The 26,554-nt window shown below is 43.2% G+C and overlaps 1 protein-coding gene across 1 annotated transcript in view; it reads left to right on the forward strand.

The window, feature by feature from the left end:
* LOC147664074 (adhesion G protein-coupled receptor E3-like) overlaps window positions 1-26,554 on the forward strand; it is a 328,851-nt gene that overhangs the window by 14,084 nt on the left and 288,213 nt on the right. Inside the window, exon 3 of the mRNA XM_086950002.1 lies at window positions 6,487-6,633. Coding sequence (XP_086806128.1) covers window positions 6,487-6,633 — 147 coding nt within the window. The remainder of the gene's footprint in view (window positions 1-6,486; window positions 6,634-26,554) is intronic.

Genomic DNA, 26,554 nt, shown 5'->3' on the forward strand with positions numbered 1-26,554 from the left:
CAGCAGCCTCTGGCCCGGTGTCATGACTGTGAGCATCAGCCCACTGGCTAGTGCGTGGGCGGCTGTGCACAACCGGAGGTGGTAAGACCCCATTTTCTTCTTTGACAGTGAGTAGTTGTTTTTCTTCACCACTCTGAACCTTTTGAATTAAACCTAGTTTTCTCCATCTTAAGCCTTCCTTTGCATTTATGTGCTTTCCGCACAGCATTCTTGTGCATCTGGCTGTCACTGGTTATTGCGCTTTCTGTACCTGACAGTCACTGCCTTTAACATTACCGTACTATGTGAATTATGGCTCTGCGTTAATTTGTTGCATCGCACTACTTATCTCAGTCGTATTAGAAATTTTCTGACCACCATAAATGAAACTCTGCATAGGGCCATCACTTTCTTCTAACATCTCGTACTGTCCGGAGTATCGATTTGACCCCACATACGCCAACCGTCAATTCTTCACTTTGACTGAGGTGCATGTGGCAAATACAAGCAGTTTGCTGGACCTCGGCAAAGTGTCTGGGAGAGCACCCTCGACTCCTTGAGTAGTGGGGTTTTCATAACCTCTGGCTCATCAATATTTGTAGCATCCTCCCCTGCCAGTTCATATGTAAATGAATTACGTCACACATGGAGCTCAGTATTACACATCTTTACCACTCAGAGAGTAACAGGTAACTGACAAGCACTGCATCATGAATTTATTAATCACACCCAATCACTTATGTCATTAGACTATGGAGTCCATTATGGACCATAGGGGTCCCACACGCTATAATACACATGACACTACATCACTCAACAGGGTTCTGTTTGGAGATCTAAATCTCCTCATTCAAGGTGGACACCTTTGCGTTGATCTACAGCAACATTTTAAAGAATCTGCAGCATGATTCAGCTCCATAGATGGATCATTTATAGGATCATTGGCCTTTTTCACGATGCTACTTGTGAGGCACCCCCAGCATTAGCCCTGGACACCTGAGGTGTGTTTTTGTTTCCCTTTTGGTGGTGGACAGAGTCCCTCTCTTCTGAGCTAACCTTGACCTTAGCGTTTGTTTACCCACTGTTAAAGTAATCATTGTCTCCTTCATCTCCTGTTTTCACCTAGACGTATTTACTTCCACTTACACAGTAGTGATTTCAAGTATCGGGGACTCTTCAATTGACAATTAATCATTAATGGATAAATGGAGAAATTCTGACTTCATACGGACCAGCACAGTTGAAGATTCAGTAAGAAAGCTCTCTTCTCCTGCCAAATAAGGTCCTTTTCTTGTTGCTGCTGCTGCATAAAGTGTGGCTATCGTGAGTGTATGTTTAATAGTTAAAAGATGCAGACAAAGTAACCTTCTGGGTAGCTCTGCTGCAGTATTAAGAACTTGAGCCTTCAATTTGTTTCCAGAAAAACAGCAATTCCAGCTTTTTTACTAGAGTCAGAAAAGAAATACTGTCTATGAATGCACGTAAACAACAACACGAATGCCAGTGCTGGACTCAATTTAGTCCTTTTAAATAGACCAATGGTACGAATAAAACATACCAATGTGCTTTTTACTAGCGTCACTTATTTATTTTAGTCATTTATAATCACTAGTACAAATATTTTCATTATTTTTCACAGAACAATATTTTTGTGCATATACACATTATATACAAAAACAAACAATTTTTCAAAATACACACACATTTTTACAAAGTTACAAAATGACATCACATCCACATCATCCTTTCTCTCTCCAGACAATCAACTTACATACACACTCATACTCAATAAACCTATTGAAAAAGGGGCCCTCTGTCATAAGAATACTTTCTCATATAGCGTCATAAATCATGTTAGTCAGTTGATGGAATCAAAATAGTGAGAAAAAGCTCAGTCAGGGTTTAATCCTATCTTGTCCTAACAAGGTTTTTGGACTGTTAGTCAATGACAAAGAGCCAGCAATGGTCGACGCGTTTCGAATCCCCTATTATGGGATTCTCTTCAGGACCAAAAGGTTTCTTATTGATCCTGTACAACGGATGTCTCTTTTGGGAGGTGGAGGGAGTTATTTCAAGTGAGCTGTTAGGGTTGTGACTGAAACGGGGGTTCCCGGTTTGCAGCTTTCTCGGTCCCCGCCGGGACTCGATGTAGTTATCGCTGTGTCCGTCCGCAATAAAGCTAGTCGCTTGTGTCTCGTCAAAAATCCATTAGAGGCGGCGTTTCTGCTCGTTCCCTTCCTACTCGTAGGAAGGGAACGAGCTTTATCGCGGACGGACACAGCGATAACTACATCGAGTCCCGGCGGGGACAGAGAAAGCTGCAAACCGGGAACCCCCGTTTCAGTCACAACCCTAACAGCTCACTTGAAATAACTCCCTCCACCTCCCAAAAGAGACATCAGTTGTACAGGATTAATAAGAAACATTTTGGTCCTGAGAAGAATCCCATAATAGGGGATTCGAAACACCTCGACCATTTCTGACTCTTTGTCATTGGCTAACAGTTCAAAAACCTTGTTAGGACAAGATAGGATTAAACCCTGACTGAGCTTTTTCTCACTATTTTGATTCCATGAACTGACTAACATGATTTATGACGCTATATGAGAAAGTAATCTTATGAGCTTCAATAGGTTTATTGAGTATGAGTGTGTATGTAAGTTGATTGTCTGGAGAGAGAAAGGATGATGTGGTTGTGATGTCATTTTGTAAATTTGTAAACATTTGTGTGTATTTTGAAAAATTGTTTGTTTTTGTATATAATGTGTATATGCACAAAAATATTGTTCTGTGAAAAATAATGAAAATATTTGTACTAGTGATTATAAATGACTAAAATAAATAAGTGACACTAGTAAAATGCACATTGGTATGTTTTATTCGTACCATTGGTCTATTTAAAAGGACTAAATTGAGTCCAGCACTGGCATTCGTGTTGTTGTTTACGTAGAATTGACTTAGCCTTGCTGGTGATGAGTCTAGACCCTTTTTTGTTTTCCGTCTATGAATGCACGTCATCAGATTTGGGCCAAGTCTTTCTTTAAGAGATGAGTCATGCAAGGCAGTGCTTTGGATGTTACAAGACTCCGCAATTGGAGTTTAGTAACATCAACAGCAATGTGCCCTGCATTTAGCTGGGGCTTTGAGACCTCAGACATTGAGGCCTTGCCATTTAACCATGATGCAATGTCAGTTAGTAAATGTGTTCACAGGACTGCTTATTGGCTTAGTATTAGGGCCAACATGTGCTTGCATATGGGAGAACGTGCTTGAGCTAGTGAGTTTGGAGCCAAAGTCAGTGATAGGAGGGTATACTGAACTGGGGAAGAAACAACAGGGTAAACTGCTCTCCCTATTGGAGCAAAGTGCATTGATTACAGTAGGAGCAGTGGGTCAGTCGAGGGGGAGGTGGAGGTGTGAGTTCGGTTCAGGACTAAAGTCATCTTGTCCACCAAGACCAGTGTATGCAAATAAGCAGAGGAGGTGCCAATCTTGTCCAAGCAAACACTCAGGCAATGCAGAGGAATACTGGATCACGCCAGGGAAGCTGATGGAGGACCCTGCTTTGCTAGGGTAGTGTGGGTCATGGAGGGATCAGTTAATGATTCATGGTCTGAGCCATGGCTTTGACATTGATGAAGCAGGGATGGCCTTTCATGGCAGCTCTCTTCAGATGTCTGTTTTGGTTGGAGTTTTCCTAGAGGTACATCTGGTCTATTGGGTATATCACTTGATCGGAGCATCTCTGTATTTGTGAGATGTTGAGGGAGGGTCTTCTGTGACTTCCGGTGGACCCAGTATTGAGTGGGCCTTATTCATGATGCAGAATGTGTTTTTAATTATTCCATGCAAGCAATGCAAAGGATTTGGCCCATGTGTACTTTGTCCTCTCATCTTGCAGGAAGATAGTAGCCGGTTGCAGGAGGTGGTGTGTCTGAAATGTGATGGGTGTGAAATCCTGGTAGAGACATATTTTGCTTCCCTCATAAGTTATTGGGCTTCTGCTAAGTGCAGGATTCAGAATGTCCACCTTCTGTCTGAAATGATGAATGTAGGTTAAAAAATCTTGTGAGGTGTTGGAGGGGCCCAAGAGCAAGCCAACCCTGTTTGTAAAGTCCTTATTCAGTCAGTCTCTGCCACTCCTTGAGTATATTTCCAAAGAAATATGCCATGTATATCTCAATGTCATTCCCCTATGCTCTTGACTCTGCCATTGTATGTAATTACGGGCATATGGGGCACTCATCTCAAAGACATGCCAAAATGCTAGCCCTGGCAAAATTAATGTAATTAATGACACTGGGGGACTCCTAATGCACATTCTGGAAAAATGGGGTCAACTCCTGTGCAATGTTAGGATCCACTGACTTAGCACACTAATGGCTTTTGAGACATTTGTTTGTGAAAATTGTGCTTTAGAATGCACCTTTTAATTCCATGTTGTTAAAACTTTTCTCAGAGGGAGCAAAACACCCACCGCTCTAAAATCAGGTTTTCTTACATCACTCGCTCACCGGAACTCCAGGCTAGTATCATGCGTCACCACTCTCAAAATTCACTGAACAAAACTGGTGAGGACTCGTTACAGAACTTGAACAAATACCTGCTGGTGCAAAAGCTATGCCCAGTAAAATGGATGACAGAGAATTTTGGGACATTGGAGACAAATGCATTGGGGATTGCTATATGGTGAGGGAAAGACAGGACTCCCTGTTGGAGCATTTTTCAATGATGCCTTGTTAGATTCTTAGATAAACTGTGATGTATGTGTTGTAGTTGGAAGGCAGGGTTATCATACAAGTGCCAGGGGCCCTTGAGGTAGGAGGTAAGCTCTTAATTCCACTGTAAACCATTAGGTTACAATCAAAGCTGGTTGGGCTTGCTAGTGCTCCATTCTCTCCCCGACCATAATAAATACCCATGCTTCGTCCAGCACACAGACCCATCACTCCATGCATCATCAAATTCTCACAAAACCCACACTCTACATTCTACTGGCCCAGTCAACTCATGCATACGCTGATACGTCTTGTCACTACAGTATGCTAGGCCAAGTCTCTTTGAAGTCTAATAGATGATGTCTCACTTTCAATGTATTACATCTGCTTGTTGTTTTGTTATAGATACGAAAATCAGAAAATCTCCATATAAAAAATAAAGTTGATTATAATTTTAATCAAACTGTACAGGTGCTTCCTAGCTGGCAGATGAACTTATGACAGTTGGAACAGATAGACAAACAATTTAAGTTTTAGCTCACATCAGAGGGAATTATGATTCGTATTGGCTCAAAGAAAAGATACTATGGCATTTGAATTGTAAACTGAAAATCCTTCAAACACACATGGATAAATAAAAAATAAGAAAATAATAAAGAAAGCACTGGAAAAGTAAAGTATTGGACCACAAGTGCAGAAAACGAAGTGCACTTCTTTGTAGGCGGATATGCATATGCAAATAGGTTTAGTAAAAAATGCATTCACAGTGTTGATAGACAAAGGATGAAGTGGGTTGACCTACTGACCATGCTTTATGCTACTGTGGTTGGAAGAAAAATGTGAATGGCTGATGAACAGACCAATGTATGAAGACGTCAGACCCTAACCTCCTCTCTGTACATATGTATTTATTATTTATGAATAATTTGAAACAATAAGTCTAGCGGCAAAGCTAATGCTGTCTCTACAACAGATCTAATGAAAGCGATCAAACTTACTCAAACTTTTCAAATAATGTCACATGCCTGTCTATTTTAATAACCTCGTTATTACTCAGAAATAGAAAAACACCAAACATCACAAGGAGAATTGAAATATATAGTTCTAGAACTACACGAGCACTATGTAAATCATTCAAAGTCTTGTTTTCTCAAAGTTAAATATTTTCTGGTGATATAGAGACCCTGGTAGTTGATAAGTCCAGATTGGAATTAAATTGCATAGATTTTGGTAAATGTGCTTAGACTAAAGCAGTCCGTGGTTCTCACACCATCTGCATGAATGTAGCAGACAGTTACAGCTGCAGGTGTCTGCAGGGGTTCATCCTTCCACCTGCATCCCTCTCAGGCACTAAAACAGACGGGACCCAAAGGTTTTGGGTAGATGTAAACTCAATACACTGCAAAACTTTGACCTTCGTGGTTGAGTCTGTTGTTGATGACAAAGGTATATTATTATTTTCTCACAACCTTTCAAATATTTTACAAATATTAATGAATGTGCTCGTTCGTCCACCACCTGTGGACCCCACAGCATCGGCACCAACACACTAGGAAGTTACAGTTGCAAGTGCATGGTGGGGTCACCCCTCCACCTGCAGGAAAGCAACAGAAGAACACAGGCAACATCATAGGTAACATCACTCCCAAAAACTAAAAGAGATGGACACCTAAGTGTTTTTGAGGGATGCAAACTCAGTACACTTCAAAACGTTGTCCTCATGGTTTGAGCGTGTTGTTGATGCAAGGCATAGCTTTGGTCTCATCACAAGATAATAAATATTTTACAGATATTGATGAATGTGTTCAGACTCCCGCCGCCTGTGGACCAAACACTATCTGCCTCAATACACCAGGAAATTACAGTTGCAGGTGCATGCCGGGGTTTATCTCTTCGCCCGAAGGAGAGCAGACAAATGGGAGAATCAACTGTACAGGTAACAATCGCGGATCTATAGGAACTGAGATCTTGGATTTTTTGATCAGTCTTTCTTTCAAAGTTTGAAAAAATAAATGTTAAATCTGAGTTTAATTTTGATTGTAATGAGGAACAGTTTATAATTGTTGCACAGGTGGGATTTTCTTTCAGAATAGAGGTGCTATTGTCATACAACTAAATTGTATATTAATCGTAGAGTGAAAGGATTGTGGGATTTGACATATGAATAATCTAAGGAAGTCTGACAAATATCTTTCCCTGCATTCTAGCATGACACAGTCAGTGTTCTTCTCACATTCAGCAATGTTTACCCTAGTTACAAATTTAAGGTCCTGGGTCCAAACATATCCAAAGTAATGGCCCAGCTCTGCTCCTAGCCAGTGGTGGCTTTTACAGCAACGTGAGTTCATGGGATCCCTTGCCACCCTTTTGAGTATGTCGTTTATCCAGAGGCAGCTCGTCCACTAAGGTGTCACCCAGCAGCAGTGCAAAAAAGGAAAAAGTAAAATGATAATAACACGGGCAGTGCATGGCTGGGCTGGTCTGCCACAGAGGAGAGGGAGGAGTGGTGGGCACTTTCTAAGTGTGCATGACGGGTTGGCTAGCCATCTTGGTCCTGCCAAACCGTTATGCGCACTTAGCATGTTCTTAACCCGGCAGTATTGCACAAGCTGCTACAAACCCTTTTTCTGGAGAGCCTTTTTTGCTGCTGGTGGCTGTTCCCAAGGTCCTGTACCCTTTACTATGTCAAAGTAAACTGCTCCTAACATCATGAGAAACCTGGGATGTAGAAACGTTGTGATTCCTGTTAGAAATTGGGATGTTGGTTAGCTGAGGTGTGAGCCCTGGTCATGGGCGTCCCCAGGGTGGGGCAAGGAGGGGCGTTGCCCCCCCCGGAGTGCCCCTCCTTGCCCCCCCCCCTGTGGATGCCTATGGAAATGGGTAGATCGGCAGCCCGGGGTTAAAAAATTAATGTTGACACGTGTGACTCTGGGGTCAGGTGGCCAATGTAGAGAGGTGCATAAGAGAATCATCGCACTTGCTCCTTTCTGTGTGTTTGGAAAGTGAACTGTATGTGCCAGTGAAGCTTAAACCGCTACTTTTCCTAGGCATGCACTGCCCTCTGCCATGGGGTAGCCTTTCAGGAGCAAAGAGAGAAAAGGATTTATATGTTACTGCTCTTGGAGGTGGTGCGTGGGGGGCTTTTCTGAGCTCTTCTCCAGGAGAGTTTATCTGTAGCTTCTGTCTGGCCAGCTTTCGATAGGGATTGCTGTTTTAAATGCATTATTGTGTCTGGTTAGATAGCTCAGGAGGTTCCCAAGCACCACTGCACTGGTTCTTGAGCGGTTGCAGTGCACGGGGTAGAATCCCAGCAGGGACGACCCAGCCCGTCAGTCTTCCAGGGCCAATGAAACGCAAATCTTAAAGTATAGCACCTGTAGTAGTGAAGTCCCCACGAGGCCGACAGACTTTATAAAGGACTACTTCTCAGCCCGACCGCGTGTCCTTGCCATATACCTACGAACAAAAGCCTGGTGCGGGTCATTACACACCCGACCGGTGTATTTGGCACCGGTGACGGCCTGCCCCCATGCTGGTGCTCACCGCCAGACCCATTGTTCTGTGGCCTAAACCACCAAAAGGTGGCTGGGCTTCCACTGGGCTAATTTAGCCATGGGCATAATTGGTACAAAGTGTCACTATTACCGCCAACTTTCATCTGGGTAACAGTTTCAGCACAGAGGCCAAGCTGTGGTTGAGCACACTCTGAGTGAAACCCCCCCCCCCCCACGTCCAGGGCAGGGTTGATGCCTCACAGAGTGATTCAGTCAACACGGTGGCCTGTTGCTTCAGCTAGACTTGTACTTACAGAGAAGTGTATAGTTTTTCAGCAGGGCAGGGTTTAGACGGACTGTTCCCAACCTGGTGCCTTGGTCAATAACTCAGTTGACACCCTAAATGCGACAAGCTGTGAGACAATGCATTGGTCACTTGTCTGCAGGACCTACGATGTCCCTGCACCGCCACTCACCAGGACTGTACCCCAGATCCCTTCACAACCCTGACTCAGCAGGGCAGCGTTAAAGTGCCTTGAAGTATCACACTAAGCAATGATGTCTCGTGCAAACCTGACTACACGGACACTCACTGCACCTCCCTCCCACCTCTCCTGGAACTTACACCCCCCTGAGCTCAGACAGGGCCACAGTCCCAGAAAACAGCAGAGGCCTCAGTCAGACCAGCTCTTCAGGGCACCTGGATCTCAGGGGTACCAAGGGAATCAAAGTGACAAGTACTAACACGGTCACTAACACTACCACAGCTGGTACTGCTGCGAACTCACTGAATTACTGAGTACCTCCTTACTTCCACCGATAACCAAGCAATCCTTGCAGTAAGAACTGCCAATTTCACTTGAACCGTAGGAGCCATGTACTACTACAAACTCACTGAATTACTGAGTCCCTCTATGTTTCAAGGGGTAATGAAGCAATCCCTGTAACAAGTACTGCCATTGTCACTGAAACCACCGGAGCCAGGGACTACTGGCAACGCCTCAATGTTACTAGTGCCTCGCAGATTGTTACTAAATTAACGTTTGAGCGTTAAATGACCAAATGTAAACAAAGCAGCGTTGTACTGCCCTATAAGAGAGAGTTCATACTAAGGGAGTAACCAGGAAATTAAAATACCACCTAATGTGAGCCAAAGCTCTAATGGCACCAAGCAAGCAAAGCAAGTCATTAAGGCCCTCAAGCAAGTCATTACGGCCCTCCCCAGAGGAACTTGCTTATCTCTTCCATCCAATCCAAGCACCAATCCATATCACCACGCAGCATCTTCAATCCCTTGTTCACCCCCTCTTTTAAACCTCAAGCCAACTCCAAGATGGGCTAAAAACACAACAAAGCCTCTTTAACAAATTAATGATCTTTTAAAGACCTGTGAAGTACTCAGTGCGGCTGTGTGTGTGCTCGGGAAGCGTCTGCCGGGCTTCTAGCTGCCTCATCATGGGGTAGGAGTAGGAAGATGTGCACAGCAGAGGGAAGGGATGGCCAGTGCAGGTGACGCTTTTCTTTTATATCGGAATTTTTGCTGGCGTCATAGCCCAGGGTTTGCTGTCTGTGCACTTGTATAGACGTGTATTCCATACAAGTGCACGGACAGCAAACCCTGGGCTATGATGCCGGCAGGAATTACTTTATAAAGGAAAAGCGTCACCTGCATTGCCATCCCTTTCCCCCTACTGTCTGTGCACTTGTATGGAATACACATCCAAGGCGCTGCTCACCAGATGAATGGTGAACAGGGCCATGGATCAGTCTCTTTTTGCATCCAAGGGCACCAACAAAGAAGCAGAGAAGGCCCAGGCAAGGAGAAACCAGGAGAAATTTTACCCACATCTATCTACACAGTGAGACCCTCAGGAGGGGGGCTGGATGCCATGACGACAGTGCTGCTGATCAGCCCCACTCCACAGACTAGTATCAGAAGAGCAGGCAGCTGTTTTTTAGTAAGTTCCAGTAACTTTAATACATTCTACAGAATCACCAGCATTACCTACTGGCTGCATATCTAGGTTACTCTAAGTGAACAGTTTTGTAGACTTACATGCATGGAAACGTAAAGGAGGACTGTCCCCTCCGAATATGCAAATGTAGTTTAAGCTTGTAGGGGCAGATTTAGAAGCCCCTTGGGCCAGTTTTGCGTCACTTTTCCCATGTTAAAAGTGATGTAAACATGGCGCAAGGGGCATGTAAATCTGCCCCGTAGTGTTCAGCTTTTGGGGTGCCCGTGGGGTAAATTTAGGGTTCAGTGTGGGTATGGGTTTTGTGGTGCCAGGTATAATTTTAGGGTTCAGGGTGGGTATGGGTTTTGAAGTGTCGGGGTAATTTTAGGGTTCAGGGTGGGTATGGGATTTGGGATGCCAGGGGGTCATTTTAGGGTTCCGGGTGGGTATGGGTTTTGGCGTGCCATGGGGTGATTTCAGGGTTCATGGAATGTATGGGTTTTAAGGGGCCAGGTGGGTAATTTTAGGGTTCAGGGTGTTAATGAGTTTTGGGGCGCCAGGGAGTCATTTTAGGTTTCAGGGCGGGTATGAGTTGGGGGGTGGCAGAAGTAATGTTAGGGTTCATGGTGGTAATGAGTTTGGGGGGAAGGGGTAACTTTAGGGTTCAGGGTGGGTATGGGTTTTGGGGTGCAAGGGGTAATTTTAGGGTTCAGGGTGGGTATGGGTTTTGGAGTGCTAGGGGAACAAGTTTAGGGGTCAGGGTGGGTTATGGGTGCCAGGGGGCTAATTTTTGGGTTCAGTACAGGTATGAGTTTTGGGGGGCAGGTGTATTTAAGGGTTCATGGTGGGTATGGGTTTTGGGTGCTAGGGGGTAACTTTAGGGTTGAGGATGGGTATTGGTTTTGGGGTACCAAGGGGGTAATTTTAGGGTTCAGGGCGGGTATGGGTTTTGGGGTGCAAGGGGGGGAAATATTAGGGGTCAGGGTGGGTATAAGTTATGGGGGGGCCAGGTGGGTAATTTTAGGGTTTAGGGTGGGTATGGCTTTTGGGGTTCAGGGGGTCAATTTTAGGGGTCAGGGGGTTATGTGTTATGGGTGCCAGGGGGGTAATTTTCGGGTTCAGGGCGGGAATGAGTTTTGGGGGAACAGGGGTAATTTTAGAGTTCAGGGTGGGCATGGGTTTTGGGTTGCTGAGGGCAAGGTAAGGGTTCAGGGTAGATATGGGTTTTGGGGTGCCAGGGGCATAATTTTAGGGTTCAGGGTGGGTATGAGTTTTGGGGTGATTGGGGGTAATTCTAGGGACCAGGTTGGGTATGGATTTTGGGGTGCCATTAAAGGAAGATGGCAGTGGCACAACAACCCTATGGTGTATGAGATCATATGCGGCCTGCTTCCTGCCCCCCATGGCTCCTCCTGCGCCCCAGTGTTTCTTGTGCCCCACCTGGCACACATCATGTCGGAGGATGGTGATGACTTTAACATTTTACCCCCCCCCCCTGGAAACATTTCTGCGGATGCCCATAGCCCTGGCCAAGCAGCAACACAATAGTAGCCAGTTTAAGGCACAAGCGATTCTCAAATTAAACTGTACTCAACCCCCTGGTAGCTTGACAAAGAGTAGTCAGGCTTAACTTAGAGGCATTGTGTATAGTTGTTGTGCACCACTTCCAACAGTAAAACTGCGAAACACCATACAAAAGATCCCACACCAGGTTAGAAGAATAGAGCTTGGTGTAATAAATAAAATAAGACCAAAAATTACAACAATCCAATCAGTAAAAGTGACTGTAGTTGTGAATTTTGAAAGAATAAACTGTAAAATAGTACCTAGAAACAGAAAGCAACAACCACAGCTGTCTGATCGCACTAGAGTTCAGGCCAACTATGATCATCCCAGGTTGAAAATGTGCCTTCTAGTGGTTTAATTTCTCAATCATTAATGATTGACAAAGGTCTTGATAAGAGTGGCTCAAATCCACCTGAGCGACTTACCTCACTCATCTATCATTCTCATATAATAAGCCAGCCAGGCAGTGGAGAAGAATTAGAAATATATTTTATTGGCCATAATATTCATCTGCAGATGGGCCCTGTCAGGTCTACACCCCAGGGAGTGCATCGAGAGGACTGCCTCCTCTCACCACAGCAATACATTATCACATAGCATGGCAGAGTAAAACCACGCCCAGACTGGAAAATTACTGGGCTCAGCAGAGGGTGAACAATGAACTCATACATGAGGCATCTGCACCTGCGAAGGCTACACTGTTATCACCCCTCAAGGCCACAGAGCCGAAGCTCTGCTACTCCAGGGCATGAAACATTTCTGCAAAACTAACTTGAGGCAAGAAATGCTGAAACAGGGACTTTCTGCTCATAAGGGAGGGGGGAAAACTGTACCATGAGACATTGGAGCTGCAGAGCAAATGTCAGCATCAGAAATCTGTCTGCCATAGACAAGCTTCTCTCTCTTGTAGGAAAGTGTACAAAAATATCAATAATGGGAACCTAACGGATGGAAGGCAATGTACTAGAACAAGTCTTCTTAACTTAGAAGGCAATAATAAGACAAAAGCTTAACCATTACAGAAACAATTCTATCCAAATGAAGCTTGCATATTACAAAAATAGCTCAGTGGGTTGCAGCACATGAATAATAGGCTGTAACTGCATATTCGTTAGACACATTAGACCAACATATTAACAACATCATTAGGACATTCTGTAACAGGAAAATTACAATCTATCAGACCCTCCTTTTAGCCTAATGTGGCTAACATAAGTGCAGCCTTTATTGCTCAAAGGAGGGACTGTACAATTCTAAAGGAGAGAACGGGGACGGCATCACTCATCAATCAAAGGTCGGGAAAGGAAATACTAGGATGAGCATGATCATAGAAGTAGTGCAGCATACTATAGGACAGGAAGTGCAGAGGCAACAAGTAAAAGAACAACCCCTGCAATACCTACTAAAACAATTATTATTCTCTGGGTGTGAGGCACCCTCCTTTTTGACTAATCTAAGCATATGCTCTTGGCGTACCATTGCTCTATAACACTATGTCATGATCGGACAACTTAAAAAGACATTACAGTTCAAGTCATGAGCAGGAATTAATGCAAATAATATCCAACTATCATTATCAGAGAAAACACCCTATTGAACCATATACTCAGTGTTCACTTGCATTATCAGCGAGGACCTGTATCTAACATCCATGAAGTATATCTTTATTGGGCTGAGAAATGTTTTTTACTAGACTACTCAAAGTATACTAACCCTCACAGCTACTTCCATAGGGAAAGAATAGAAGCAACATTTTTTCACCCTTGTGTGTGTTTGAAGGCAATGACCCACACACCCAATAATCTGCAGTACTATAAGTAACATGTGTCTTGTGCAACAATGGAATACTACATCATCCTAATGAACTTCCCAGGGCTCCTCCTCGTGAGGAACTAGGGTCACTCTCATGTGGTGTTGGAATAGTACTCATGAGGGTATGCGCCAAGCAACAAGAAACTAATTCTCTAAAGAGAAATATGAAAGCAATAGTTAGGATACAAACAAACGAATTATTAAATTTGTAGACCATGTGAACCAAATATGGGAAGGGGCATCTGGACAAGGAGCCGCAGAGGCAGCTCCTCCTGGGGAAAAGGAACATTCAAAGGGACTCATTTTCCTAGCTAAAAGACCAAAGTAAACTAGGGGAAAAACAGTTCACACTGAGGCCAACCAGAGGGTATCTTCTCCCTTCAAGGGATCTTCTCCCTGTGTCTGTTAAAGCCTCACAGGCAGGCTTTTATTGTTCATTCCCTAACTCCCACGACTGAGTCCCACAGCTTCACGACTCAGAGGAGCACTTAATCTGGGCCCAGGCGCAATCCTAGTGTCCCACCTGACAATGTCTCAACAGTGCACCAGGGCTCTTCCAGCAGTCCATCCCTAACACTTTCTTTAGTCCTTCCCTACTTCCCTTACTCAGCCCTTCTTCCGGTGCCCTGCTCTCCTTTCTTGGGCCACAGATTGTATCGAGTGCTCCCTCGCACCTCTGGATCTGTGAACAGAATGGGGGGCTCAATGGCAGGGGACTTATCCGCTGATGTTTGCTCACTGTGATGAAGAGAGACCTCACCTTTAGCAATCAGAGCCGGCCTCTTCTCCTTTTGATCAGGCTCCTCACCTCTCAATAAAGCATCTGAGAAGCGTATTTGTCATCAGCGACGCCCTTTCTCACCCACTCATCATAGGGCAGCAGAAGCTGGACCCTCTTTACACGGCTAGCATGGGTGCACGACTTATGACCCCTGAGTGCGGTTTGGGTGGCAGCAGCACCTGCCTCGGCTCAAAGTAAGACTTCCGCTGGTATCTTCGGAGGTTGATGCAGTCCTCATGTTGGATGGTGTGTCCAGGCCCCTCCGGTTGCGGCTTCAGTGTGTCTGCTACCTGCTGATGAAGGGAACGAAGATCTTTAGTCAAAGCATACAAATAGTCTGTCAACAAAGGGTCAAAACAATTTAGTCTCGGGACACCCCAAACATTTGCTAGGCGGTGTGAATTGGAATGAAAAAAACATCTCAGGCCTATCAATAAATTTGTGCTAACAATAGGTAATACATTACATATTTGACTTTTCCACTGTATTACCTGTGGTCGGACGTATGTGTTAATTCTAAGAGAAGAGAAAAAATAAAACAAAACAGACATGTTGTATTACCGCATTCTCACTTGAGAATCCTCAAAAAGGGAATTTCAAACCGCTATTCCTATAGCATGCACACAGCGTCTACTTTGTGAACCCTCACTGTTGTGCAAAACATCAAACACTTCTAATATTCTCTTTTTGTTTTACTCAAAACAACTTTATTTATTTATTTATTTATTTATTTTTTTGCTCATGACCATGCTCACATACTATGGGAAGCAGCAGGAAACTAACTTCTACAAAGCTATAATTGCAACAGAAAAAATATTTTGCTGAGGATATTTTGCTGAGGATCACACAAGCATCTTTCACCTTTTTCACTATGTAGACCATGTCAGCTCAACTATACAGGCTAAAAGATAAGAGACTTGTGATACCTGTGCACCTTTACTCAGTGCTGCACAATAATGATGTTGTTACCTAGGAATGTGAAACAAGAAAAAAATACAGAGCTATTGTTCCCTTCAAAGGTCAAATAAGGAAACATTAGTCTGGGGTGTCTTCTCTGATAAAGACTAACAGTTTATTTTCACAAACTAGCTAATAAAGAACTAGCAATGTACTCGCACGACTACAATAATGGTGTTATTACCCAACACTTGTAAAACAAAACTACCCACATCTAATTCCCCTTGTAGAGCAAAGCAGGACAGGCTAATAAAAATTGGAGAAGAGGAGGGAGCAATATACATGTTACCTAGTCCTAATTTATAGGAGAGCTAGCGGGGAGCTAGCTACCTCCCCCATTTTTGACAGAAGGAAATCTGAAACATATTTCACTTCAGTCAAAACCATCAACCCCCGGGTGTAGCACTGGGCATAAACAATATTGTAGGAGATACATAGAACTTTTGAGAGGGCTAGAACATCTTTTAGCACATGTACAAATGTCATTGCCATAAAATGATGTGTGTGCCTATTAATATCGAGAATTCATTATAATTATTAATCTATTACAAAACACACTACTTCTTTTGAGGCCTTTTATTCCCATTAAGGAGTAAGGACAAGGAAATTGTAAAAATCCCCCATAACCAGGCACTATGTGACATTAATTAGGGAAATGGCGGCAAAAGGGAAATCTATAAAAGAACAAAAATTACTTAGGTAATGGTCAGTCTTGTCACACAACGCCATGAGTACACAAGAATAACTCTTCTATACCATTTAACAAAATAGACATACACTGCTGAAGCGTTGTCTGTGAAATTTAGGGACCAGAACAAATTCCCCACAGAGAAGCTTGTACTAGTATCAAAAATAGAATTGTCAAAACAATACAAAACAGAAACAAGCATACCAAGGCAGCAGGTATACTGGCTGTGCTAAGCACAGAAAGCATAGACAAATCCCAGCAACACATGCAAAGGAGCTGTGACACACAACACAATGCCATGCATTTCATGCACAGTGAAACTGCAGCCCAAAACCCAGTATGCTGGCCTCCTTAATTTGTCAGCCTTAAGATCGATCAGCATACCTACCACAATGCACAATAAGCCAAAGAAAACATAAAACACACAATATTTACATGCGTATAACATAAAATAATACGCAATAATACATATACCAAACACAAAAGCCACAAAAAGGAAAACACTATATTAGTTACTCAAAGGACTATATCTTTCTCATGCATGTCATGCATCATGCGGTGTCAGTGCACATGTAATCTGTCTAACACAAAGTTGCATCAATACTCACCATAACACAGAGATAATAATATTTCCCATTGCACTGAAACGAAACAAATCAAACCACAAAAGAAAAAAAACAACAACACACAAAATATTGGACAGAAAGGCATACTTACTTTAAAACCTATGCTTGGAGCTCATTCACACCCTAACATCCTTTCAATGTAAAAAGAACCCCAAGTGCTCTTCTAAAAAAAAAAAAAAAACCCTGTTCGCTGTCTTAGACAGGACGAGCCCCCAACCTCCAGCCAAAAGAGCAAAACATGTAGCAGCATTAAAAATCACATGACTATCTTATAATAACATGTAAGGCAGCATCAAAAAGAGAAAAAGATATACATTTACTTTCACAGCTTTCAATTGTCATGAACCAAGAAGTTCCATACCATGCGTAAAACTTTTATTCTTGTTATTAAAGGTAACAAATCTTTTTCTGCACAGACATCTTACCCTGTTTAAATGGGCCTTTTTTATAACCAATGCACTTTCTCATCTTTAAACAAAAAAAGGCATCTTACTTCTGGGTAAAATCACAGCTCTAACTGTGTTATGTTAACATTTTGACATTTGCACAAACACACTCTGCACCTCTACTCAGCGGGTGGGGCACTGGACCCACTGCAATGGTGTCCCATGGACAAACTGCATACAAAGACCTTTATACAAATCCAATATATACACGCATATATACATTCCCACCAGATCACTCTTATGAGCAGCACAATAAATATTAGATACCTACCCTCGCATGATCAGTTCTCTCCACTAGGGATCCACTAGCAAAAACACTAATCAGTATGCCAATCAGAGACCCCCCAACTCAATATTTATTTAAATAGAAAACCTGTATACTATGACATGGACCAACAGTGAAACAAAATATCTAGTAAATTAATTTTTCTCAAAACAATCCTTCTTTTCTCAGACTAGGCCATTTTAAAGTGTAATTCTCTATGTCCAAATGGAATAACCTGTTGAAAATTATTCATAAGTTTGTTCCTGATACTAAATCACATGTGTTCTTAACAACTGCATCATACTTTAGTCTAAACCAGCATTTTGCACTAATAATTATGCAGACTCGCTCCAAATTCACAATTCACATGGCTCCAACTGTGTATCTCTGCCTGTCCATGCCAATAGCTGGGCCTCCTAGCCCCCTCCCATAATCTTCTGTCTGTGCTCTGCGAACCCATTGGAATGCTGTTATCACACAAGGTCACCGCTGCTCTGCTCGTCTATCCCCCCTCCCTTCTCCCTCTCTCATTGGGAGGGGTAGGGAAGTTGCCCTGCTTTGCAAGCATCTATATTTCCATTCTACATAATCTTGAACAATAGCCCTGCTCACATTCTCTTTTTCTATTTAACCCTTCCAGAACGGAATAGAATTCACACACTGTCATACTAAACCTTCCCAGCCCAGAGTCCTACAACCCCTTTTATTTTTTTGTGGACTGAAACACATCCACTCAACATGTCATTTTAAAACTAACTAAACAACTCCAGCTCTCCACCCCTTTGGAGGCCTCTTTTACCGTTCAGAAAATGCATTTCACTCTTACCATCTTCCAAGAGCTAAGAATTCTGGGCTGCTAGCCAGCCTTCCTGGCCCCCCCCTGGCATTCAGCACCAAGGCCAAATCTGCTTCGCAGTCTGTGCTCGTCGTTCTGGCGCTGACAAAGCCAAGAAGCCTTTCCTAACTTTTTCGACATGCCCTATTTTAAAAAAAGTACATTTCTCTTGTTTTTTTTTTTACTTCCTTCTAACTTTACACACTTTCTACATTCTTATTAATATACATTCTAATTACTGGTAATCAAATCCTTATTCTTTTTTTCATCTTCTACTGTTCACAGATTAAGGGGATGAAAGAAACCAAATTATTTTCCATAGAGCACAGCCCTGCATGCACTTTTAAACTACATGAGAAACACACTGGGCCCGATTCACAGAATGAACTTAAGACTCAATCCTAAACTTACTACTATTTTGGTATTCACAGAATGCACTTACTACTTTTGGCATTCACAGAATGCACTTACTACTTTTGGTATTCACAGAATGAACTTACTACTTTTGGTATTCACAGAAGTTAGGATTTTGTCTTAAGTCTGTCTTAAGTTTGTCTTAAGTCTGTCTTAAGTCTGTCTTAAGACAAACTTAAGACAAAATCCTAACTTCTGTGAATACCAAAAGTAGTAAGTTCATTCTGTGAATGCCAAAAGTAGTAAGTGCATTCTGTGAATGCCAAAAGTAGTAAGTGCATTCTGTGAATACCAAAATAGTAGTAAATTTAGGATTGAGTCTTAAGTTCATTCTGTGAATCGGGCCCACTGATAGCCAGGCACAACCATCTCAGGTAGCTCACAAGGACCAGACAATCTAACTCATGCAAAAAGATGCACTCACTTCATTCAAACAAACATTTACACAAACAAAAGGCAACCCACAGACTGCTCTCAAACCAAACCAATTATAACCAAATCAAACATATTACATGAAATACATACCCAATCCTCTTAATCACTGCTCACATTGCCCCCCTGAGCCATTAGAAGCACATTTAAATGGGAACACCCTGCAAATTCCAAATGTACACATGTTGTCTTCCTTTAAACCTAAACTGTTGATCTGTCCATATTCTGGGCTATCATAAGTCCTCTCATCTGTCTTTGCTGAACCTCTTTCTACCACAACCTTAGGAAATTAAACATGCTCTGACAGCTGTGCATAGCAAACAGTCTCTCCTGTAAGTAATCTATCTTAACTGCATCAAAAATATTAAACAAAATCAGGATAAATCCATATTCACATATATCTCAGAATTAAAAGAGTCTTTTACAGGAGCGGGTTGGCTCTCGGCCAATCTGACATCAGTTGAACTGCAGCAACACCTAAAACATTGCAACTTACTGAAACGCGGCATCTTGCACCCTCAATCAAACACCACCAAACTCACTCAATCAGATACCGCCAAGGAACCCACACATACCCGGACACAAAAAACCAAGCAACTATCTCCACACACAACCACTTACATTCGCCCACGCACATACATCCTATGCATTAAGTCCCTGCCAAACACGTGTTACCATAATGGGACAAGGCCCGTCGACCAAGTCCTGGAGAACCTGGACCCTACCGCAGACCGAACAGTACACTAACTGTTCTGAGGATGGAGGACACATCCGCCACTCGGGTGGCACTACAGATCGCTGCGCACTTTACCACAGGGGACCCAGGACCCACTCCCGCTGAACCGCCACCCTAGGGGTTTGGGGTGAGTTCCGTAGCCTACCCGCAATGAGCCACGCCTCCACCACAGTACCACCCGGTCGGATGACCACAAACAAATGTCCTTCCAACCTCCATTAAGTCTGTCAGAGCACCCCTCACACTCTGAGTTCCCCGGAGCACACTAGCCCTAGGAGCGCACCGGCTCCTTTACCACTGGAGACACACGGGTCTCTTAACCACTGGGGACACACTAGTCCCTGGAGCACCCTAGCACCTTCAATAACCAGTCGGACCACTCACCTCCTGTTCGCGGAACCAGACATCCACTGTTCTCCACCGCCGGCTGCTGGGACCAACACGGTCAGCTCCAAAGTTCCGCCTTCTGGACCCCGGCGCAGGATCATGAACCGGGACCTCTCCTGATCAGCAGGGTGGGGCAGCGCTGCGAGAACCAAGCTCGGCATCAAAGTGGGTATCCAGACCCACCGTGCCGACCAGAGGGTCCCCGGCCTTCTGCTACCCACCTACGGGTGAGAAAGATCCTTATCGCCAGTCCCTATTCGGGCGCCATCTGATAAGAGTGGCTCAAATCCACCTGAGCGACTTACCTCACTCATCTATCATTCTCATATATTAAGCCAGCCAGGCCGTGGAGAAAAAATTGAAATATATTTTATTGGCCATAATATTCATCTGCAGATGGGCCCTGTCAGGTCTACACCCCAGGGAGTGCATCGAGAGGACTGCCTCCTCTCACCACAGCAATACATTATCACATAGCATGGCAGAGTAAAACCACGCCCAGACTGGAAAAGTACTGGGCTCAGCAGATGGTGAACAATGAACTCATACATGAGGCATCTGCACCTGCGAAGGCAACACTGTTATCACCCCTCAAGGCCACAGAGCCGAAGCTCTGCTACTCCAGGGCATGAAACATTTCTGCAAAACTAACTTGAGGCAAGAAATGCTGAAACAGGGACTTTCTGCTCATAAGGGAGGGGGAAAAACTGTACCATGAGACATTGGAGCTGCAGAGCAAATGTCAGCATCAGAAATCTGTCTGCCATAGACAAGCTTCTCTCTCTTGTAGGAAAGTATACAAAAATATCAATAATGGGAACCTAACGGATGGAAGGCAATGTACTAGAAAACGTCTTCTTAACTTAGAAGGCAATAATAAGACAAAAGCTTAACCATTACAGAAACAATTCTATCCAAATGAAGCTTGCATATTACAAAAATAGCTCAGTGGGTTGCAGCACATGAATAATAGGCTATAACTGCATATTCGTTAGACACATTAGACTAACATATTTACAACATCATTAGGACATTCTGTAACATGAAAATTACAATCTATCAGTCTTCCACTAGAGGAAACATGGAGCACTCATCTACTATTACCATGAGGTAATGACCATTTGCAAAGGGTCCAAAGAAATCAACTGCAATTTTCTCCCAAACCTGTCTTGGATGATCCGACATGTTCAAGAGATCCTGTTTTGTTTTGGGAGGTAAACAGTTACACAAATGACGAGCCTAGAGCTCTGTCTCTCAACTCGCTCAAGCAGGATGAGGGAACAGATATGAACCAGACATCTTCCTTTGTTGCGCCAATTCCACGATGTCCCAGTCCAATGACTTGATGTTGTGGACTTTCAGGAATGACAGCTCTCGACCCTCGCGAGATAATCCCTTCTTGTGTAACCGACAGTCCATCACCCACTTTCTTGAATTTCTTATCTTCACTGTCATTATCAAGAGGTCAAGTATGTGTTCTCCTGGATTGGTGCATGGTTGGCTTTCCCACAGCCTTTACATCTGTCCAATGCTATGTCATTTACCTTCATGTGGAAGGGAAAGTCCACATCGATAGCACAACTTCTTCTTCGGAGACATCCATTTACGGCCTTCTAGCTTGAGTTTTTTCTCATTTTTCATATTCAGTGCCAATTCATTCTGAGTTCCTCCAGGATCCATGTCAGCAGCTTGTTTGTCGGCACGTTCTTCAGCCCTGACCGCTATTAGCACATGCTCCAGATTGAGTGTCTCTGTCAGCATGCGGCGTGTGAAGGGATTTGACAAGCACCCATCTATGACTCTGAGACGAATGTATCTTTGTAATTGAATTTGTTGAACTTACTGTGTTTGATGAGCATTTCAAGTCTTTCAACAAAGTCATCCATCGTTTCACCATCACTCTGTCTCTCCTAACTGAAGATGTACCTTTCAAAGTAAACATTTGTCTTCGTATTGAGCTTGAGGTTCAATACTCCCTCTCCTGCTAGGTTCTTAAGATGATTGATGATCTTTTTGTCATCGGTTCTTTCTAGTGCATCAATAAAATCATCAAAGGTTTCTTTACAAGCAGTTTATTGGGTGCCAAGACTCTGCTTTTTGTGGTATGAAAACAATACAGCTCTATTAAGAAAACAGCATCATCATACCTTGCGCTGGTTTTTGCTACTGCTACCAGGATTATATGGTGGTGAGGCTGTACTGGACCTACAGCAGCCTCTGGCCCGGTGTTATGACTGTGAGCATCAGCCCACTGGCTTGTGCTTGGGCTGCCGTGCACAACCGGAGGTGGTAAGACCTCATCTTCTTCTTTGACAGTGAGTAGATGTTTTTCTTCACCACTCTAAACCTTTTGAATTGTACCTAGTTTTCTCCACCTTAGGCCTTCCTTTTCATTTATGTGCTTCCCGCACAGCATTCTTGTGCATCTGGCTGTCACTGGTTGTTGCGCTTTCTGTACCTGACAGTCACTGCCTTTAACATTACCGTACTATGTTAATTATGGCTCTGCGTTAATTTGTTGCATCGCACTACGTATCTTAGTCGTATTAGAAATTTTCTGACCACCATAAATGAAACTCTGCTTGGGGCCATCACTTTCTTCTAACATCTCGTACTGTCCGGAGTATCGATTTGACCCCACATACGCCAACCGTCAATTCTTCACTTTGACTGAGGTGCATGTGGCAAAAACAAGCAGTTTGCTGCACCTCGGCAAAGTGTCTCGGAGGGCACCCTCGACTCCTTGAGTAGTGGGGTTTTCATAACCTCTTGCTCATCAATATTTGTAGCATCCTCCCATGCCCGTTCATATGTAAATGAATTACGTCACACATGGAGCTCAGTATTACACATCTTTACCACTCAGAGTGTATCCGGTAACTGACAAGCACTGCATCATGAATTTATTAATCACACCCAATCACTTATGTCATTAGACTATGGAGTCCATTATGGACCATAGGGGTCCCACACTCTATAATACACCTGACATTACATCACCTAACAGTGTTCTGTTTGGAGATCTAAATCTACTCATTCAAGGTGGACACCTTTGCGTTGATCTACAGCAACATTTTAAAGAATCTGAAGCATGATTCAGCTCCATAGATGGATCATTTATGGGATCATTGGCCTTTTTCACAATGCTATTTGTGAGGCACCCCCAGCATTAGCCCTGGACACCTGAGGTGTGTTTTTGTTTCCCTTTTGGTGGTGGACAGACTCCCTCTCTTTTGAGCTAACCTTGAACTTAGCGTTTGTTTACCCACTGTTAAAGTAATCATTGTCTCCTTCATCTCCTGTTTTCACCTAGACGTATTTACTTCCACTTACACAGTAGTGATTTCAAGTATCGGGGACTCTTCAATTGACAATTAATCATCAATGGATAAATGGAGAAATTCTGACTTCATACCGACCAGCACAGTTGAAGATTCAGTAAGAAAGCACTCTTCTCCTGCCAAATAAAGTCCTTTTCTTGTTGCTGCTGCTGCATAAAGTGTGGCTATCGTGAGTTTATGTTTAATAGTTAAAATATGCGGACCAAGTAACCTTCTGGGTAGCTCTGCTGCAGTATTAAGAACTTGACCCTTGAATTTGTTTCCAGAAAAATAGCAATTCCAGCTTTTTTACTAGATTCAGAAGAGAAATACTGTCTATGAATGCACGTCATCAGATTTGGGCCAAGTCTTTCTTTAGGAGATGAGTCATGCAAGGCAGTGCTTTTGATGTTACTAGACTCTGCAATTGGAGTTTAGTAACATTAACAGCAATGTGCCCTGCATTTAGCTGGGGCTGTGAGACCTCAGACATTGAAGCCTTGCCATTTAACCATGATGCAATGTCAGTTAGTAAATGTGTTCACAGGACTGCTTATTGGCTTAGTATTTGGGCCAAAATGTGCTTGCATATGGGAGAACGTGCTTGAGCTAGTGAGTTTGGAGCCAAAGTCAGTGATAGGAGGGTATACTGAACTGGGGAAGAAACAACAGGGTAAACTTCTCTCCCTATTGGAGCAAAGTGCATTGATTACAGTAGGAGCAGTGGGTCAGTTGAGGTGGAGGTGGAGGTGTGAGATCGGTTCAGGACCAAAGTTATCTTGTCCACCAAGACCAGTGTATGCAAATAAGCAGAGGAGGTGCCAATCTTGTCCAAGCCAACACTCCGGCAATGCAGAGGAATACTGGATCATGCCAGGGAAGCTGATGGAGGACCCTGCTTTGCTAGGGTAGTGTGGGTCATGGAGGGATCAGTTAATGATTCATGGTCTGAGCCATGGCTTTGACATTGATGAAGCAGGGATGGCCTTTCATGGCAGCTCTCTTCAGATGTTGGCTTGTGTGGAGTTTTCCTAGAGGTGCATCTGGTCTATTGGGTATATCACTTGATCGGAGCATCTCTGTATTTGTGAGAGGTTGAGGGAGGGTCTTCTGTGACTTCCGGTGGACACAGTATTGAGTGGGCCTTCCTCATGATGCAGAATGTGTTTTTAATTATTCCATGCAAGCAATGCAAAGGATTTGGCCCATGTGTACTTTGTCCTCTCATCTTGCAGGAAGATAGTAGCCGGTTGCAGGAGGTGGTGTGTCTGAAATGTGATGGGTGAGAAATCCTGGTAGAGACATATTTTGCTTCCCTCATAAGTTATTGGGCTTCTGCTAAGTGCAGGATTCAGAATGTCCTCCTTCTGTCTGAAATGAACAACGCAGGTTAAAAAATCTTGTGAGGTGTTGGAGGGGCCCAAGAGCAAGCCAACCCTGTGTGTAAAGTCCTTATTCAGTCAGTCTCTGCCACTCCTTGAGTACATTTCCAAAGAAATATGCCATGTATATCTCAATGTCATTCCCCTATGCTCTTGACTCTGCCATTGTATGTAATTACGGGCATATGGGGCACTAATCTCATAGACATGCCAAAATGCTAGCCCTGGCAAAATTAATGTAATTAATGACACTGGGGGACTCCTAATGCACATTCTGGAAAAAATGGGGTCAACTCCTGTGCAATGTTAGGATCCACTGACCTAGCACACTAATGGCTTTTGAGACATTTGTTTATGAAAATTGTGCTTTAGAATGCACCTTTTAACTCCATGTTGTTAAAACTTTTCTCAGAGACAGCAAAACACCCACCTCTCTAAAGAAAGTCGGGTTTTCTTACATCACTCGCTCACCGGAATTCCAGGCTAGTATCATGCGTCACCACTCTCAAAATTCACTGAACAAAACTGGCGAGGACTTGTTACAGAACTTGAACAAATACCTGCTGGTGCAAAAGCTATGCCCAGTAAAATGGATAACAGAGAAGTTTTTGGGACATAGGAGACAAATGCATTGGGGATTGCTATATGGCGAGGGAAAGACAGGACCACCTGTTGGAGCATTTTTCATTGATGCCTTGTTAGATTCTTAGATAAACTGTGATGTATGTGTTGAAGTTGGAAGGCAGGGTTCCCGAATTATTAATAAAGCCAAATATTTGGGATAGAGATAACCTCGGAAATTGATCAGATTGTTGAAATTAATCTCAAACCGCTAGTTAAGAAACTAGATTTAGACGCGCATCGGATTAATAACCTACCCTTACTTTAATGGGCAGATGCAATGTGGTGAAAATGACCTTCTTACCAAAGATTCTATACTGTCTTAGAGCTATTCCTATACTGATTGACCCCATTTGGTTAAAAAAACTAGACCGGATTATTTCATGGTTTCTCTGGGCTGGTAAATGACCCAGACGGGCTTTGAAATATATGGCTTTGTCTAGAGAAAGGGGGGGCTGGTCAGTACCAAACTTTCAGATGTACTATTGGTCTATAACACTCAGACATATAGCACCGATGTTGGATATTGGCTCTTTAGACTGCTTAGATAGCTCAATTTATTATTTATTTTGGGGGAGGAGGCACGGGTGCTCTTATTTAGGCATATTGGCTTCGCTTATTTTAAAAAGTTTAGGTTTAAAACTCTTCTTGTTGCATTCAAAGTTTGGACGCCGGTTCGAAAAATATTCGACATTGGGAGATTTCATGTATATACACCGTTTTCTATGAATCCTCTTTTTCCTGGAATTTTTAAGGATGCCTATTTTATTGAATGGCTTGTTCCGGGGGTTAGTGTGGTTAGGGACATAATGAAGGAGGAGCGACTTTTGTCCTTTGAAGCAATAACATATAAATATGGACTAGGGAATAGACAGTTCTTTAAATTTTTACAGGTCAGAGATTTCTTTTCTAAAAGGACTGTCTCTTGGGAGCGTATTCAATTAGTAGAAGCTATTAATGGGAATCAATCAACCATGTCTTCTATCTATAAACTTTTGAGTACTAAGAGACCTGATGATTTGATCAAGCATTTTACTTATTGGAAGAGAGGGGTTCAAGCTAGCCAAGGGGCCTGTGAGGATTCACTTTTCTTTAGTAATCTGTTTTTATTTCTGCTAATTTGCAGGTCCAATGTTACAA

Source organism: Lissotriton vulgaris, unplaced genomic scaffold (assembly GCF_964263255.1).
Source record: "Lissotriton vulgaris unplaced genomic scaffold, aLisVul1.2 SCAFFOLD_270, whole genome shotgun sequence".
NCBI lineage: Eukaryota > Metazoa > Chordata > Amphibia > Caudata > Salamandridae > Lissotriton > Lissotriton vulgaris.